This window comes from Amphimedon queenslandica, unplaced genomic scaffold (genome assembly GCF_000090795.2).
Source record: "Amphimedon queenslandica unplaced genomic scaffold, v1.1 AMPQUscaffold_13437, whole genome shotgun sequence".
Taxonomy (NCBI): Eukaryota; Metazoa; Porifera; class Demospongiae; order Haplosclerida; family Niphatidae; genus Amphimedon; species Amphimedon queenslandica.
In genome coordinates this window covers 54950-70469 of record NW_003546327.1, presented here as the reverse complement: position 1 = coordinate 70469, position 15520 = coordinate 54950, and the positions used below count along the sequence as shown (strand labels likewise).

Here is a 15520-nt window from a genome sequence, read left to right as displayed (position 1 = left end):
TCCGTGTAATTTAACAATGGCGCCAAAGAAGAAAGCAAGAAAAGGAGTTGAAATGGCTCCCATTCAGGACAAGAACGAGAGCATCAAGAAGTGCGTTATTTGTTTAGACGTTGTTACAGTGAGGGGTAAGATACCGGTCTGTGACCATCAGTTCTGTTACACCTGTATACATGAATGGAGCAAGGTATGTTATACATATTATTTTTAAATTCTGGTTCTTTAATTTCCATTTCTATCTATTAGACTACAAATACGTGTCCTTTGTGTAAAAAAAGATTCCGCTGTATCACAAAAGTACGTGCTACGGTACCACTATTGGGCATAGAGTGATCGAGGGTGGACACCATCATAGATAATTTCTTTTTTATTTTATTAATTTTATTTATTATTTTTTCAGATAAGTGAGGCTAGTCCTCCTCATCTCATACGAATATCAGACAAAGATCAAACTGAGCATTATCACGAAGAAGGAGATGATTTTAACGCTTTTAATTTCTCCGACGACAGTGAATATGACGAAGTAAATTTTTCCTTAATGATTAAAATAATTAATATTTTGCCTTGATCGAGATGTCAACAAAATGTCAAAAATTACATACAAATTTTATTTTATTTTATTTGTGTAGCCAAACGATAGTCTAGCCGACTTTATTGTGAACGATTCTTCATATGATGAGGAGGATCAAAGTATCTTATCTTCTTTCGCCTCTCCCCCAACCGTTAGAAGAGGTTGGCAGCAGAGAATAAACTTCAGGATAACCAGCACTGTCAACACAAGAGCTAGAAGGAACCAAACCCACGGTCTTCCATCCATAGAAGTACTTTTCTCTCCTCCTGTGACTCGGAACAGATCACGAGAGACTCAACTTCTCTTGGATTTTGAAACTATATCTTCTTCGTCTCCTCTCCCTTCTTCCAGCAGGGAGCAAGATTCCCTCTTCTCTCCTATTGTGACCAGAGGCCATTCCAGAACCAATAATCGTGTTTTATCGAGTTCCCCCTCACCTCATGATGATAGTTCTCCAAACTCCACTGAGTCGGAATCAAATTTTGTTAATTCTTCTAATTCTAATAGTAGCATAGCACATGTATCTTCTTCTCCAGATAGACCTTCAAGGAGTCATTTAAGTATCACTTCTGATGCTACTAACTCAGACAATACAGACACTGACCTTCCATTAAGCAATCCATCTTCATCTTTGAGCAGAAATGCTGCAATTAGGCTGCCATTGGGACGACTCAGACCTCTCCGTCCTGTCATTGAAAGAATAAAATTGAGAGAGTCTGATAATGGAACTAGATTGACCGAGTCATCTTCTGGTGTTGTCTCTCTATCAGTAGGTACAAGTACGCCATCTTCTCCTTGTTCATTGACTCATTCTTCAGTGAATGTCATTGAAGAGTCGCCAGTAGAGACTGAGGGAGAGAGAGAGGAGGAGGAGAGAGTCACAAGTGATGAAGATACAACTCAGCCATTATCAACTCCTAATTCTTCTCAAGAAGTCAATACTCACCAGCACTCTAGCAAGAGAAGATCCACTCATAGCATCTTACCTTTGTGTCCATTAGCTTCTAATAGCTTGTCTCTGTCACCAATAAACTCGGAGCCTTTTATCATAAAGAGGAGAGCAAAGTCACGTATTATCAATGATTCTACATCAGACGATGAGGCCATTGAAGAACTACCAAATAGAAAGAGGACAAGAAGACAAGTTAAATCTTCCCCTCCAAAGTGGTTGTCATCACGGAAACAGAGAGGTGCGATTGATGGTAATATAAGGAGGACCAGGAGGCGTGGCAATAGGAGAAGGACGCAGGCTAGTGATAGCGGAACTGATTATAATCCTTTTGATTTTTAACGGAAGAATTCATTATTGGAAGAATAATAATTATTATTTAAAATTTAAACTGTTTATTTTATGATTCTCTTTGTGTTGTATTGTGCGATTAATGATTCAAGCCAAAAATTATACAACAATAATAATAATAAAATAATAATAATTTAGTGCTCTAAGAAGATATCAAGAGGATTTACATAAGTCTAGTTCAGAGAGAGAGAGAGAGATATTTTAAATAAAAACCCAATAATTAATAGGCAATAATAATAATAATAATATGTGAGTATAACTGACACAGCAGTGTCACTTGGTGAGTAATAATTAGTGAAATGAATGAAACAATAATAATAATAATAATAATTATTATTATTATTATTAGAAGAAGAAGTGCACATGTTATATTCAACTTTGTTCAATTTTTGTCTCAACCTTCAAAGGCAATCTTGACTCTTTCTGACACATTTCATAACCTTTTTCTTAAAAGCTCCATTATAGTCGTTTCGCCAGTCCTTCTGCAAAAAGAAGAGCAACAGAAATGTACTATATAATTGAGAATTCTCTTCTTTTTTTTCTTTTTTGACAAAAGTACAGGGACTTTGGCTTGCTTTTCAAGCAACTTTAAAAATTCATAAAAAATCCAAACTTCATTGGAATCTGCTCAAACCTTCTACACAACATAAGTACATGTATATGCATCAGAAAATATTATAAAATGGAGAATTCTCTCCTTTCCAATTTCGACAAAATTTGGCCTGAGACCATGTACTATAGTACAGGGACTTTTACTCAATTTTGGAGCAACTTTAAAAAATCATAAAAAATCTAAATTTGATCGGAATCAGCTCAAACCTTCTACACAACATAAGTACATGTACATGCATCAATGACATCTCTCCTAGCAACTTTCAACCAAACACTATACTAGCACCACTATGTCTTTGGCTTTAAATAATTTTTGGTACACTTACCCCTGCATCCACATTCGCCGGACTCTCATCATTTGGATCGGCTAGCATCGATATGACACTCATTATGATTGTCTCTACAGTATGTATAGGCAGCCATCTCTCCTCTGGTCGCTCATAACCCCACTTGTCCTCTCCAGGGTCGTGGAGGATCGATATACAAACGTCGCCATTTTTATCAACTATGAAGACATGATGATGTTGTTTAGTTTGTATATTAGTGAGTGTGTTTAAAGAACAATGTCAATTTATTTTAAGTGTGTGTGTGTGTACCAGAGAAAGAGAGGTTTAAATGTAATAAAACTTAAATAATATTTTCATTTTTGCTCACTATTTGGATGCCAAAGTTCGCTGACGAATTTCATTTTCGGTGGTTTTTGTGGATACTCTTTCGGGAAAAGGAGATGCGCTTTGAAAAACCCGCCCTCACTGTACGGATATAAAATATACTCAAAATTAAGGACCACTTCCTTACTAGAATGTGTCTGGGGGACCCATTATCATAACTTCCCAACTAAAAATATCATCATCATCGATCAGACCAGCAGAAAATCCTTCTACAGGCGTCTTCTGTAGATCTGTGGGTTAAGAAGGATTTGTATAGGAGGAAAGGCAAGGGCCGTACCTACCCATTAGCTGTCTTTTAAGAAGCAGCGCTCCTTGGTCGGTCGGAGTAGCCATGTTTGTATGACCAGTCTATTATAATGCGTGGGTGCTATGACTACGAGAAATAATTATAATGGGCGTGGCTTAATATTTGACGTCACAAAATAATCAATTATTCATTATTATGATCTGTATCATTATAAAATTATTAATAATCATAAAAATTAAAAAAATATTAATATTATCAATAATAATAATAATAATAATAATAATTTTAGTCACTCTCTTTAAACACACATTCACACAAAATCTTATTAGTTATCACTCAATTAAATATTCAAAGGGAGGATGGTGGTTGCCATAGGAGACGCTTAATTATTATCCGAAGATGTAGAGTCAGTCCCAGCAGAACTGGTCTTAATTCCATTCCCATTCCCAGCAGAATCAGTCTCAGTTCCAGCAGAATCAGTCTCAGTTCCAGCAGAACTGGTCTCAGTCTTGGCAGAACCGGTCTCAGTCTTGGAAGAACCGGTCTCAGTCCCAGCAGAACCAGTCTCAGTTCCAGACACATTTTCCGGTTTCACAGGTATCTTAAAACTATCAAAGAAGACTATTATGGCCGTCAGATTATCACCAGATCCTTCACTGTACGCAAACTGAACTAGGGACTTGGCAGCGTCAGATTTGGTACCTCCTTTTATAAAATACTCCTCCAAATGGCTCGTGAGTTCTTCCTCGTTCACAACATCCCAAATCCCGTCGCAAGCGACCACAAGATAGTCCTCAGTCCCGTCTAGTTCTATCTCGGATACTTCTGCGTCTCCTATCACGTATTTCTTGTCCTTGGGATCTCCAATGGCTCGTGAGACCGAAAGGTTACCGTTCACTCTCCATACTCCAATGTTAATGACTAGACCACCTGCTGCTTCTATACGCTGCTGCTCATCCTGGAGAGAAAGAGAGGGAGGGGAGAGATATGAAGCAACAACCACATTAATGATCAATGCTGGCGTTTCAAGACAAAATTTTGTTGGGACACTTTTGTAATTTTGTCTGTCTGACACAATCACTTGCCATGTCTTCAAAATTAAATTGAGACTAAAACGTACATGTACATGTACTATTACTAGTAGAGGGTGTGGTGAGAATAAAATGTGATTGAAGAGTCCAAAAAATGGGACTCTATGACTCCATATCCTTTGTAAAACAAGAACTGTATAAACTGCTACAAGAAAGCGAACCCTCTTAATGAAATACTGGCAGCATGTGACATGGTTTATCAATTAAATGTACCTAATTATGGTAGTGCTAAAGTCATGCCTCTAACGACATTAATTAACTATACCATGCACTTACATCACAATAAAAACAACATGATTGCTAATATTAATATCCTGAAGATCTAACTTCCTATGATGAAATTCCCAAAGTTTATGTATAACTTAATGACAGAAGAATTATCACATAAACCCATATACATGTACAGTATGTACTGAATCATGCTAAAAGGCCAGGGCACACTAATCTTCTCTGATTTCATACCAATTAAACAATTATGATGCACCACTGTAGGTTTGGATATTGAACCCTGACAGTGTGTACATAATGATGATTTGGGACAAGTAAATAAAGAGCACAAATATAAAATAATAATTATAATAGTAGATACATATTATAAATATGACTGAGTGGATAGACAGGTTTCTATTTGTTGTTGTTGTTTTTGCTTATAACAATAATAATAATAATAATAATAATAATAATTCTTACTTCTCTGTCAGGTTTGTGTGGCTCCATTATTTGGACGGCTACTCCTTTCCTCACAAGATAAGCTTGTGAATCCCCGACCCAACCCACATAAAGCATCGGTCCTCGTATCAGGGCAACGACGGCTGTGGATCCAGATTTGAAACCCTACACAGAAGACAGAGCTGGTATTACCATTATCATCATCATCATCATTGTGATGTTCATAACTTGAAAATTTTTGGTCGAAATCAACTCAAACTTTCTACACAGCATAAGGATATTGATATGTATAAGAAAATGTAATAAAAATTGAGGGTGATTTTGGAGCCATTTTTTGAAAAAACCATGGACTATAGTCTTTGCCTTTTTCCGAAAATCTACCACTTTTAATAAAATTAATGGCCACAACTCGAAAGGTTAAAGTAAGACTCAACTAAAACCTTACATAAAGTTAAAGGACATTATGATAAAGGATGAGTACTAGCAAGGAAGAATCATGGCTTAAACAGAAAACTTACAGTAGAGCAGAACCTTTCATCTGTCACCTTTATGCCTTCCTTTATAGCCAGTACAGGGTCAGTTATAAAGGAAGGGTGTCTTATAATGTTGTGATGAACGTGTCTGGAAGAATAGTCAGCTGCTTCAGGCCCCACGTGACCATCGTACACGCCAAAAAATGTTTGGTCATGAGCGAAACCCTAACAAGAAGGAAGGGGAAATTAGGTGTGATAGGTGGAGAGAGAGAGGGAGAGAGAAGGGAGAGAGAGAGAGGAAGAAGGGGAAAAGACATAGCATCATGTGTTCGTTATAATTAATAAAATAACTTAATTATCCTAAATATAATTTTATCAATATTTACTGTTTCATAAAACAGTCGCTATGGCTCCCCTCCTTCGATAGTTGATACTCTTTGCATTTAGTGACAACTAAAGTCTGTCTAAACATCCGGAGGACAATTACCACCGTGTGGCAAAGGAATGTCAATATTGTATCTGGGGTTGTTCTAAGTATGATTTCGTGTGATTATTATGACTTAAAGATTCAGGCCGGAATAAACAAGATTTAGTTTGGACTGTGAATAAGGGACACTACACTACAGCTGCAAATGTACATGTATGGTGAATCTACTGATGACAAGAGGAACTTCTCTATTGATTATTCTCTCTCTCTCTCTCGCTCTCTCTCTCTCTCCCCTCACCTTTATCCCATACAGCGTATTAATATCAAGACAAATAGAATGTCTGTCCTCCATCTTGCGTCTTTTGTTCTTCATGCAGAAAGCAGAGAAGTCAGGTCTGCTCCGAGGACAAGTGAGAGGACCCAAAGACTCCGCCCACCTCTGGCAAACTGTGTGAGCTGCCCGAACTGTAGCTACTGCTAATAGACCCTCACTGTACATCTCTAAAGATACATAATACTTACATGAATGTATCATGCATAATGTAGATGCAGGAAGTATTATTAAAACTACAATATTGGTACACACACATGCATTAATGCTTAACAGCATTCAGTATTTCATCATTCATTTAACAAGATTGGTTTTCCATCCATTAAAACAAAGTAGGTACCCTAGCTACTATCACTAAGTTGGAGAAACCACATTCTATTCTATTCTATTGCTTATAATTGTGTGTTGACCACTCAGCCTTGGAACAATCAGGCTATCCTAAAATGTGGTTACAAGCCAATTATAATCAATAAAGAATACAGAGCCACACTTTAATGTTAAAGGTTGAGAAGTGTGTGTGTGTGTGTGTGTGTGTGTGTGTGAATATTGCTCAATTGCGTGTGCTGGTCCTCATTAAAGTGTTATTATAAACTGAAACAATAATGGTACAATAATGGGTAGTAATTGCAGACATAACAGCTATTAATGTCACTAGGGCACTACTGGAGCATAATGAGATAATTGTATACAACAACATAATGATACAATGGATCCGGTAATTTTGCCATGCATTGGTATTGCAGTTATAAAATACAAAATGATGACAAGCTTAGGGTGTTGAACAGTTTCATATGCTATGATATTAATAATTAATCATGAAAAAGGAAACCGTGATACAAACAATACTGCTATAGCTGCTACACTAACTGTAAGAGGCTGCTTTTGGAAGAGAGGGAAAGCTTCCCCATATATGTATATCAGGTCATAGTGAAAAGGTGACATCAAGTGAAGGGACATTATGGTTAAAACAAATGCTTGTAGGAAGCCAACACAAAATTAGTTTAAGAATTGTTGCATAAGAATAGATTAAAGCTCCATAAAATATTCATTGCATTTCTGAATTGCCACTTAAGGGTGTGGCAAATCTATTCTACGAAAAATTCATTTTTTAATAAATCTGCAAAAAAGACTCACAAACAAAAACGTACTTTCGGTCTCTTGTTCCTCGTCAGGACTCTCTTTCTTTAGACGATATTCCTCTAGGGACCCACCCATTAATTCCTGTATAGCAGCACATGTTATATTATAATTGAGTAGACCAGGGCAGGAGCTAGAAATGAAAAGTCAGTAAATTATAAGTGCACTCCCGGATATCAGATCCCAAGCTCAACAAATACGGGATAGATTTCCGTATACTACAACCCATTGTAGCACTTTTGGGTCTTGGTGGTGGCGGTTTGTTGAGCTTCTTTCCTTCCTCTTTCTCTCTCTCACGCCCTCTCCCTCTCTTCTCACCATCCAGCAAGTAAATTCCTGCACATGTTCATGCATTCCGCTTCTACCTCCGTCTCTCTCACTCCCCGTCCGTTTGTGGAGGGAGGCTGTACGGGTACAGCGTCCTCCAGGGAGGCCGGAAAGCTGTTCTTGGATAGGAAGTATTCAAGGAATTTCTTTGCGCTTGCTCTCCCCTCTACTGGGAACTCCATTTTGGAAAAATTAATATTAAAGCTTAATTACTAAAGTTAATTAAGTAGTTTTAATTAACTGTAATAACTTGGAAAACATTCAAAACGTTGAGAAAATGGCGAGTGACGAGGAATTCCATTTTGGCGAAAATATTGACAAAAGCCTCTTTGAAGATAGTCTAGTTCAGACTGTCCAAACTTGTAAGAAGAGAGGGAAATCAGTTTATGATTTGCAAGCTGCCAAAAACGAGATGTCACCAGAGACTGACAAATATGTTTTTATTACAATCTACAGATCTCATGCGTCTATAGTAGTCGTTGACAAAGAACTTTTCGACACCTTATTATTCACTCCAATATTCGGCCAGATGATTGATGGACCCTCTTTGACAATAAGACAGCACGAGACAGCTCAACGCCTGGCCAATGAAGTACCACTGCAGCAGTACCATGTGTGTCTTGATGGTGATAGGTATATTCTTGCCCGAAACTATTACTACATTAATTGGTTTCTCAAATCAAGGAGCTTTTTCGTGGGAGAGACCGCACTGAATTACTTTTATCTTCAGTTCCTATGTTTAATGGTTGTCCCGGAGAAGTACAGACTAGTAATGGACGACTGTTTGGAATTTGCAAAGAAATTTGCCTTGGAAGTTGCTGTCAAAGAAAACCAAGTCCGTGTCACAGAAATGCAAGCACTTTATCGGACTTTAAAGGTGTCAGAGAATTTCTCTACTGGAGCAATGGAACAGATATCCAGGAACAATCCTTCAAGTGGTTTTACAGCAGCATTGTCTTATTTCATGAGCTTCAGACCAGAGAGGGTACTGATATTGGTGATTCCTGCTGCGATTGCCATGCTGTCATATCGATTGTACCGGAAGTCATAAGCTCCTGTATACTTGCAATATACAGTAGTCAGCATGAATAGATGAACTTTATTTTATACTTTTATATTTAGTACTATACCTATTTGTATTCAATACCGATCTACTCTTTTTAATACTGTACCTATTATAATTATTTTTATATTCACCGATCTATTCTTGTTAATGCATATGAAATTTGTTATACCTCCAGACCTATAAAAAATGAATTACGTTTCTAGAGTAAATACGGTAATGGGTGTGGTTATGAAAGAAATAAGTTCCTGTAAAGTTAATTAACTAATCATTAGTAAGATTTAATTTACCATTGGTCACGTGATCTCTCATGTGACCCTCCTATCTCTGCAGCATCCATTTTTCTACAGATTTTCTTTCTCTTTCTTGATTAGAAGGAAAGAGAAAAGACCAAGTTTCTAGCCACCACAAGCTATCAAACAGTAAGAAACGTCTCAAACTTAACGGAAGCAAACCCTCTCATCTCTTTCTCTCTCCCAAATAGAAACTAAAGATGCTGTGTGGTTTACACCACCAAGTAGTCTACTATACCGCTTTATTCATCCTCATATGCGTGGGGCTCTATTACAACCTCTCTGGGCTTGGGAGCAGGTTTGATTTTGGCTGGTTTCTCACATATCTTTCACCTTATATATGGTCTGGCCTGGGGGTGGGGCTGTCTGTCTCTCTCTCCATAGTCGGGGCTGCCTGGGGCATTTTTTTAGTCGGCAGTAGCATTCTAGGTGCAGGTGTCATGGCCCCCAGGATTAAAACACGTAACCTCATCAGTATCATCTTTTGTGAAGCTGTTGCCATTTACGGAATCATCATGGCCATAATCCTTTCTGGAAGAGTCAAAGTTGTTGAAAACCTTTATTCTGACGGAACCTATACACAAGCCTCGCTTTTCTCGGGATATGCCATTTTTGCGGCCGGTGTGAGCGTAGGTCTGACCAACATAGCCTGTGGTATATCAGTGGGTGTGGTTGGGAGTGGAGCAGCCCTAGCAGATGCTCAGAATGCTACATTATTTGTGAAGGTTCTCATCATTGAAATATTTGCAAGTGCCATTGGTCTTTTCGGAGTCATTATTGGTATCATTATCGCCACCAAGGCAAACTTTGAAGGAGGATCTTAGTTGTCACTCACTCTCTCTCTCTTAGTGACTGTTTGTATTAATAAAAGGTAGCAAATCTTAAGGTTCTCAACATCTTGTTGCATATTGCATGTATTTAATATTATTGTATGGTCTTGTTACTTCTCTTCTTGCTTTGTTTAATTCTATTTGTGAGTGCCTAGATTATCATTATTATTATTATCATTATTATTATTATTATTGTTGTTGTTATTATTATTATTATGGTCGGTCTTGTGTGTGCAATTTGACATTATACCAGTTTTTCTGCATTATTATTATTGTTATCTTTATTGTCATAAATTGTTGTGTTTGCTAATTGTATTATTATTATTATTATACCATCAGATTGTTGAATGAGGACACACTGTTGTAGCATTGTACCTACTGAATAGGAATACATTAGTTTTTTGTAGCCAACATGCTTGGGAAAGATGCCCTATTATAACAACAATCATCTAATTAAACGATTCATTGTGAATGATGTAACGCTTCTAACTGAATAGTATAAGAGAGTACACTGTACATGATTCTTTCAATTTTAAAATGTTCGTGGTGCAATCACTACCAGACTTCTCGTTGTGGCTTCTCCTTTTCCTCTGCAGGCAATCCCTGTATTTCTCTGAGTCCTTCTAATACGAGTGTCATTCTTGCTCTAATATCGCTTGCTTTCGATGATAAAATGGCGACCTTGTCATAAAGGTGTTTATTACGCACAGTAATGAATCTGAGTGCCTCTGGTCTCGTCATAAAGAGGTATATGTCTAGCCCCACTAATACACTGATGTGGGTCGGGTCTTTTATTTTGGCTCTCATGTAAAAGTTGCAACCAATGTCTACCATTGTCTTCATTGGGCCTGCCTCTGGGGTGCTTTCTATAAAGTTCTTTAGCTGATTGTACTCCGAAATCTCTTCGTATATCTTGTCTCTTTCGGCTAATGTGTTTTCCAAATCCACTGCAAGTCTCTCGTTAAAGAAAGTTTCGTATTCCTCCACTTTCTTTGAAGAAGGAGCTGCCGCCATCTTTAAGTGGGCGTGAACATACCAAGATTTGCATAATTTAATAATGTTTTATAGCTGCTTTTCGCAAGTACCGACCACAGGGAACGAACAGAATGGATATAAAAAGCGATAAAAGGCCTTAGGACGATCATCAGGAAAAGTCACTTCTACTACTACTAGTATCAACACAAAATCACTGCAGTCTACTTAATAATAGGAAAAAAGATGAAATTATTTTCTCTCAGCCACACCATACCCTGTCTTCTATGCCTCATAGCTCTTATCTCCTTACCATCGCCCACTCGGGCTCAAAGCTGCTCCATTGCGGACGAAAAGGTCCTCAAAAGAAGGAGAGTGCAAGGCATAAGAGCCAATATTCTAGGCCAGCTAGGTCTCTCGGAGCCTCCTGTGGTCAATCGGACCGCACCTGTTCCCAAGGAAATCTTGGACAGCTTCAATGCCCTCACGGCCGCTTCGGAATCTCTCTCACAAGAGCGGAGCCACTCTTGTCAGTCGAACTCCATATATGCGAGCCCTGTCTCTGCCTTCATTGGATCCATCAATGCAGGTTAGTCATGTGGGAAGGAGCTAAATCATTATTACAGTAGTGGAGGCTTTGTGCAGCCTGAGCCCAATGATCACGTTAATGATAGCCTTGACAAAAGAGCTTTCTGTGTAATCCATTCCATATTGCACCTGTAGGAGAGTAGGAGTGAGTGGATTCTTGAAATACAACCCATCTAATTGATGCCATTAGTTTTAATCTCAATAATAATGCATTATTGATTTCTCTCTCTCTCTCTCTCTGTAGAAGAGGTTGCTTCGACTGCAGCAAAGCGCTCAGCTCGTACAGGACGAGGCAATGTCCTAGCTGAGTACAAGATCACTTTTAACTTTGACCTCCCCAGCAAACTGGATAACATCAGAAGAGCAGAACTCCTTCTTTACCAGATGCCGCCATCTGTCCAGGATCCCCACTACAGGCACAAGTCTTTGAAAGAGCAGTACGTGGAAATAAATGCAGTTTACGAAGCCCTGGAACTTGATGTAACAGTCACAGGCAAAATGGTCGATCCATTCAAGGAAGGGTTCGTAGCTTTCAATATCGAACTGGCAGCAAGGAACTGGATTGATCAAGGAGTGAGTGGGAATGTCACACTAGTTGTGTCAGTTCAATGCCTTAGCTCACCAACCTGTGCGCACGACAATCACCCTCATATCCCGCCTGTCACATTTGAGGATTTTGACGCCGACATGAATGCCCCAAGGATCATCATCACATCGTTCAATCCACTTGAGAGAACCCGGGCAAAGAGACAAGAACTCCCCGAAGGATCTACCCCTCTCAACCTGTGCAAAGAAAACCAAGTCACGTGCTGCCTTAAACCACTTAACATTAGCTTCGCTGATGATCTTGGTTTCGACTTTGTCACTAGTCCCGAGTTTTTCAATGCCAATTACTGTGACGGCATTTGTCCGATTATTGACAACATGACGCCGCGTCTGTACGAGTTTCTGTCCCTTCTTCAAGGACACCCTGCAGCTGCTATTGAACCATGTTGCGCCGGAAACGAGTTTGAAGAGATACAGGTGCTAATGGTTACAGAAGAAGGTAAATATGAGGTGGAGACAGTAAAAGATGTACGAGTCACTTCGTGTAAATGCGCCTAAGGTCCAAGAGGCTATCATCACAAAAACATTTCTCCAATATAAATAATATTATATAAAATTGACATTAAAATTATTATTACTAGTCTTTACACCCATGTCTTTACCCTCTTCCTCCCTTGCTCGTTTATAATATTTATTCGTTTCACTGTACATGATCTGCAATCTTGTGTTTTCTTCATTTTCTTTTCTCTCTCTCTTTCTTTTTTTTACTTTGAAATGAAGCAACTATTATTATTATTATTATTACTATTTTATAAAAAAGAACTTAATTCATTATCTTAAAATGTGAACGACAAAAACAATATTCATCATAAGCTTCTTTTATGTGATGTGTCTCTGCTCTATGTTATCAAGTCATGCTAATGGACTGAATGCATTGCCATGGCAACGTCTATAAGCATGTGGGTTTGAAATACTACAAAGGCTCTTTGTCACTTAAACAATAAAGAAGAGAGAGAAAGGGAGAGAGAGAGAGAGAGGGGGGTAGAGAGAGTGGGTGAGGTACTTTGGTAGAATGAAGGTGACTTATTTTAAAGTTTTTATTATAACAACGAAAAGTCAAAAATGTATGATAATAATAATTAAAATTACTACAAGAATGAAATATGTGATTATAAGAGATGTAACTGATTGATCAAATAATCTAATGAATGAGTGATTGAATACAGCAAAAGAGAGAGAGAGAGAGAGAGAGAGAGAGAGAGAGAGAGAGAGAGAGAGAGAGAGGGAGAGAGAAAAGAAAGTCTTAGTTTTATAATAATAATATGATACAGGTTATGTGTTGAGAGAATCAGTAATAAGAACAAACACAAAAGAGTTTTAAAGATTATTATTGAGTTTGTTTTATGTGACATGATTAAAGAGAGAAAGAGAGAGAATTGACTTTCGTTAAAAACTTGATAAATATTTCTACCAATGGATGATCTCTCCGGTCTATTTATCTCCATTATCTTCTTGTACAGGATTTGTGGTTGGTAAAGTGGCGGCAGCTGTAGCTGCAGCAGCTGCTGCACTCTCCTGAGCAAAATAACCTAAATTAGACAAAAAGTACAATTTAATTACAAGCACAATAATAATTATAATTATGACAGACACACACACAAAAACATGAAGTGCTAAGGTCTGACTATGCACAAAACAATTAATTAATTTGTGATTTATGGGCATGGAGGCATAATGAGATAACACTTGTACAATAAAACAAAATATAAACTTAATGGTTATTATTATTATTATTATTATTATTATTATTATTATTATTATTATTATTGATCATTTACTATCCAGATTGGTAATAAGAAACCAAATTGACTTCTCAAATGTAAATATGCTTTCATGTGTGATGCATAACCCTAAGCAAGCAGACACTTGCAGCCACAGAAGATGTAAACATACAACACCCAACCCAACCTAACCTAACCTAACCTAACCTATACACATAACCATTCTCTAGTTACAAGTATACCTAGTGTAGCCTCTTTATTAAGGACACCATTGGGCCCACACTACCTGTCCTTAATACAGAGGTGTCCTCATTTCAGAGGTACTTTTGTATAGGCTTCTACCAAGTGGGACATTACAAAATGTCCTCATTATAAAGATATCCTTATTATAAAGGTGTCCTTAATATAGAGGTGCCTCTATTACAGAGGCTAATATGCTACAATTGGTAAATATGAAGATAGGCACACAATACAATAGATGTACATGATTGCCTCAAAGAAAACACTGAGTGGTAGTAATGCATGTCATTAGACTCACACATTAGTAATGCATAGTGCAAAAACTCATGGATATAATTTCAGACTAGACCATACTGTATCAAACACTATAGCACCATACAGATCTCTTTACAGGTACTGTATTATTTATGTGTTGTACAAATAGGTCACACATAAATAGGATTATTAGCAAAAATATTAGTATTCAATATTGGTATAATACAACACTAACAAATACACATATAAATATAATGTGCATACATAGACATGGCTTCCAGTATAGTCATAACAACTTTATATTGCTATCCGATTCCTCCACACTTCTTTATTATCATTCACCCCCCCCCCCTCTCTCTCTCTCTTACCTTGGACATTTCTCACAAAGTCCTTCATCTTTTTCTCCATAAATTGTGGAACGGAGAAACGCTGAAGCTTTTGAACTGATTTCAATATGTCGACGTTGTCCCTAATAAAAGACAAGAGAGGCACGTGATGTAAGCCAATCTTCACACACACACACACACACACACACACACACACACACACACACACACACACACACACACACACACACTCACACACACACACACTCACACTCACACACACACACACACACACTCACACACACACACACACACACACCTGTATGAATCCTCTGTTCTCACTAGTGATTCCACTTCATCATAAATTAAGAGAAATGCCTGAGAAAAAGAAATAGAAAGAAGATAAGTTTAATAAGAGAGAAGGATAATTATGACAAGTAAAAAGAGAGAGAGAGAACATGCAAGTGACTTAATTTCTTGCCTTTCCTCCATGAACTGGAAGGTGTTTGTTGTCATAAAGCCAAGTCTTATCATCACCATCACATACATACTGAAAGAGAAAAAGAGAGAGGGAGAGAGAGAGAGAGGGGGGAGGAGAAAGAGAGAGGGAGGAGAGAGAGAAAGAGGGGGAGAAGAGAGAGAGAGGGGAGAGAGAGAGAGAGAGAGGGAGAGAGAGAGGGGGGGAGAAAGAGAGAGGGGGGAGAGAGATAAAGAGGGGGAGAAGAGAGAGAGAGGGGAGAGAGAGAGAGAGAGGGAGAGAGAGAGGGGGGGGG

At 38.1% G+C, this 15520-nt stretch overlaps 7 protein-coding genes across 7 annotated transcripts in view; 3 read left to right on the top strand and 4 right to left on the bottom strand.

Annotated features, from left to right (window-relative positions):
- The first annotated feature begins 2 nt into the window (after window positions 1-2).
- LOC105312498 (postreplication repair E3 ubiquitin-protein ligase RAD18-like) lies at window positions 3-1967 on the top strand. The gene is made up of 4 exons (XM_011405196.2): window positions 3-184; window positions 244-294; window positions 398-520; window positions 627-1967. Exons 1-4 carry the CDS (start codon window positions 17-19, stop codon window positions 1857-1859), a joined length of 1575 nt encoding a protein of 524 aa, XP_011403498.1. The 5' UTR covers window positions 3-16; the 3' UTR covers window positions 1860-1967.
- LOC100631740 (ubiquitin-conjugating enzyme E2 G1-like) lies at window positions 1929-3536 on the bottom strand. The gene is made up of 5 exons (XM_003386017.3): window positions 3433-3536; window positions 3279-3381; window positions 3135-3232; window positions 2807-2985; window positions 1929-2350 (listed from the first exon to the last, which is right to left on the bottom strand). The coding sequence occupies exons 1-5, from the start codon at window positions 3482-3484 to the stop codon at window positions 2270-2272; spliced, it is 513 nt and encodes a 170-aa protein (XP_003386065.1). The 5' UTR covers window positions 3485-3536; the 3' UTR covers window positions 1929-2269.
- Window positions 3537-3655: 119 nt separating this feature from the next.
- Window positions 3656-8072, bottom strand: LOC100633385 (protein phosphatase 1F-like). Its single transcript, XM_003386029.3, has 6 exons — window positions 7845-8072; window positions 7538-7659; window positions 6357-6559; window positions 5677-5856; window positions 5180-5323; window positions 3656-4356 (listed from the first exon to the last, which is right to left on the bottom strand). The coding sequence occupies exons 1-6, from the start codon at window positions 8033-8035 to the stop codon at window positions 3781-3783; spliced, it is 1416 nt and encodes a 471-aa protein (XP_003386077.1). The 5' UTR covers window positions 8036-8072; the 3' UTR covers window positions 3656-3780.
- Window positions 8073-9198: 1126 nt separating this feature from the next.
- LOC100631613 (V-type proton ATPase subunit c''1-like) lies at window positions 9199-10428 on the top strand. The gene is made up of 2 exons (XM_019995607.1): window positions 9199-9338; window positions 9401-10428. The coding sequence occupies exon 2, from the start codon at window positions 9410-9412 to the stop codon at window positions 10031-10033; it is 624 nt and encodes a 207-aa protein (XP_019851166.1). The 5' UTR covers window positions 9199-9338; window positions 9401-9409; the 3' UTR covers window positions 10034-10428.
- A 61-nt stretch (window positions 10429-10489) lies between these two features.
- On the bottom strand, window positions 10490-11074 carry LOC100633256 (protein UXT homolog). Its single transcript, XM_003386028.3, has one exon. It carries the CDS (start codon window positions 11051-11053, stop codon window positions 10595-10597), a length of 459 nt encoding a protein of 152 aa, XP_003386076.1. The 5' UTR covers window positions 11054-11074; the 3' UTR covers window positions 10490-10594.
- A 165-nt stretch (window positions 11075-11239) lies between these two features.
- Window positions 11240-12924, top strand: LOC105312496 (transforming growth factor beta-1-like). Its single transcript, XM_011405195.2, has 2 exons — window positions 11240-11600; window positions 11844-12924. Exons 1-2 carry the CDS (start codon window positions 11258-11260, stop codon window positions 12701-12703), a joined length of 1203 nt encoding a protein of 400 aa, XP_011403497.1. The 5' UTR covers window positions 11240-11257; the 3' UTR covers window positions 12704-12924.
- A 712-nt stretch (window positions 12925-13636) lies between these two features.
- LOC105312495 (uncharacterized) overlaps window positions 13637-15520 on the bottom strand; it is an 11187-nt gene continuing 9303 nt past the window's right edge. Inside the window, exons 16-17 of the mRNA XM_019995584.1 lie at window positions 14790-14890; window positions 13637-13734 (exon numbers count right to left, since the gene is read on the bottom strand). Of these exons, the coding sequence (XP_019851143.1) occupies window positions 13637-13734; window positions 14790-14890 (199 nt within the window). The remainder of the gene's footprint in view (window positions 13735-14789; window positions 14891-15520) is intronic.

What these genes read in the sequence shown, in the direction of transcription:
- LOC105312498 (XM_011405196.2), top strand. Translation starts at nt 17, where the DNA reads ATGGCGCCAAAGAAGAAAGCAAGAAAAGGAGTTGAAATGGCTCCCATT. An exon ending in GTATACATGAATGGAGCAAG is followed by an intron (nt 185 to 243) that starts GTATGTTATACA and finishes TCTATCTATTAG; the next exon opens with ACTACAAATACGTGTCCTTT. An exon ending in ACGACAGTGAATATGACGAA is followed by an intron (nt 521 to 626) that starts GTAAATTTTTCC and finishes TTATTTGTGTAG; the next exon opens with CCAAACGATAGTCTAGCCGA.
- LOC100631740 (XM_003386017.3), bottom strand. Translation starts at nt 3,484, where the DNA reads ATGGCTACTCCGACCGACCAAGGAGCGCTGCTTCTTAAAAGACAGCTA. An exon ending in GGTCCCCCAGACACATTCTA is followed by an intron (nt 3,233 to 3,278) that starts GTAAGGAAGTGG and finishes ATATCCGTACAG; the next exon opens with TGAGGGCGGGTTTTTCAAAG. An exon ending in CGAACTTTGGCATCCAAATA is followed by an intron (nt 2,986 to 3,134) that starts GTGAGCAAAAAT and finishes ATGTCTTCATAG; the next exon opens with TTGATAAAAATGGCGACGTT.
- LOC100633385 (XM_003386029.3), bottom strand. Translation starts at nt 8,035, where the DNA reads ATGGAGTTCCCAGTAGAGGGGAGAGCAAGCGCAAAGAAATTCCTTGAA. An exon ending in ATACGCTGTATGGGATAAAG is followed by an intron (nt 5,857 to 6,356) that starts GTGAGGGGAGAG and finishes CCTTCTTGTTAG; the next exon opens with GGTTTCGCTCATGACCAAAC. An exon ending in ATGAAAGGTTCTGCTCTACT is followed by an intron (nt 5,324 to 5,676) that starts GTAAGTTTTCTG and finishes TCTTCTGTGTAG; the next exon opens with GGTTTCAAATCTGGATCCAC.
- LOC100631613 (XM_019995607.1), top strand. Translation starts at nt 9,410, where the DNA reads ATGCTGTGTGGTTTACACCACCAAGTAGTCTACTATACCGCTTTATTC.
- LOC100633256 (XM_003386028.3), bottom strand. Translation starts at nt 11,053, where the DNA reads ATGGCGGCAGCTCCTTCTTCAAAGAAAGTGGAGGAATACGAAACTTTC.
- LOC105312496 (XM_011405195.2), top strand. Translation starts at nt 11,258, where the DNA reads ATGAAATTATTTTCTCTCAGCCACACCATACCCTGTCTTCTATGCCTC. An exon ending in CATTGGATCCATCAATGCAG is followed by an intron (nt 11,601 to 11,843) that starts GTTAGTCATGTG and finishes CTCTCTCTGTAG; the next exon opens with AAGAGGTTGCTTCGACTGCA.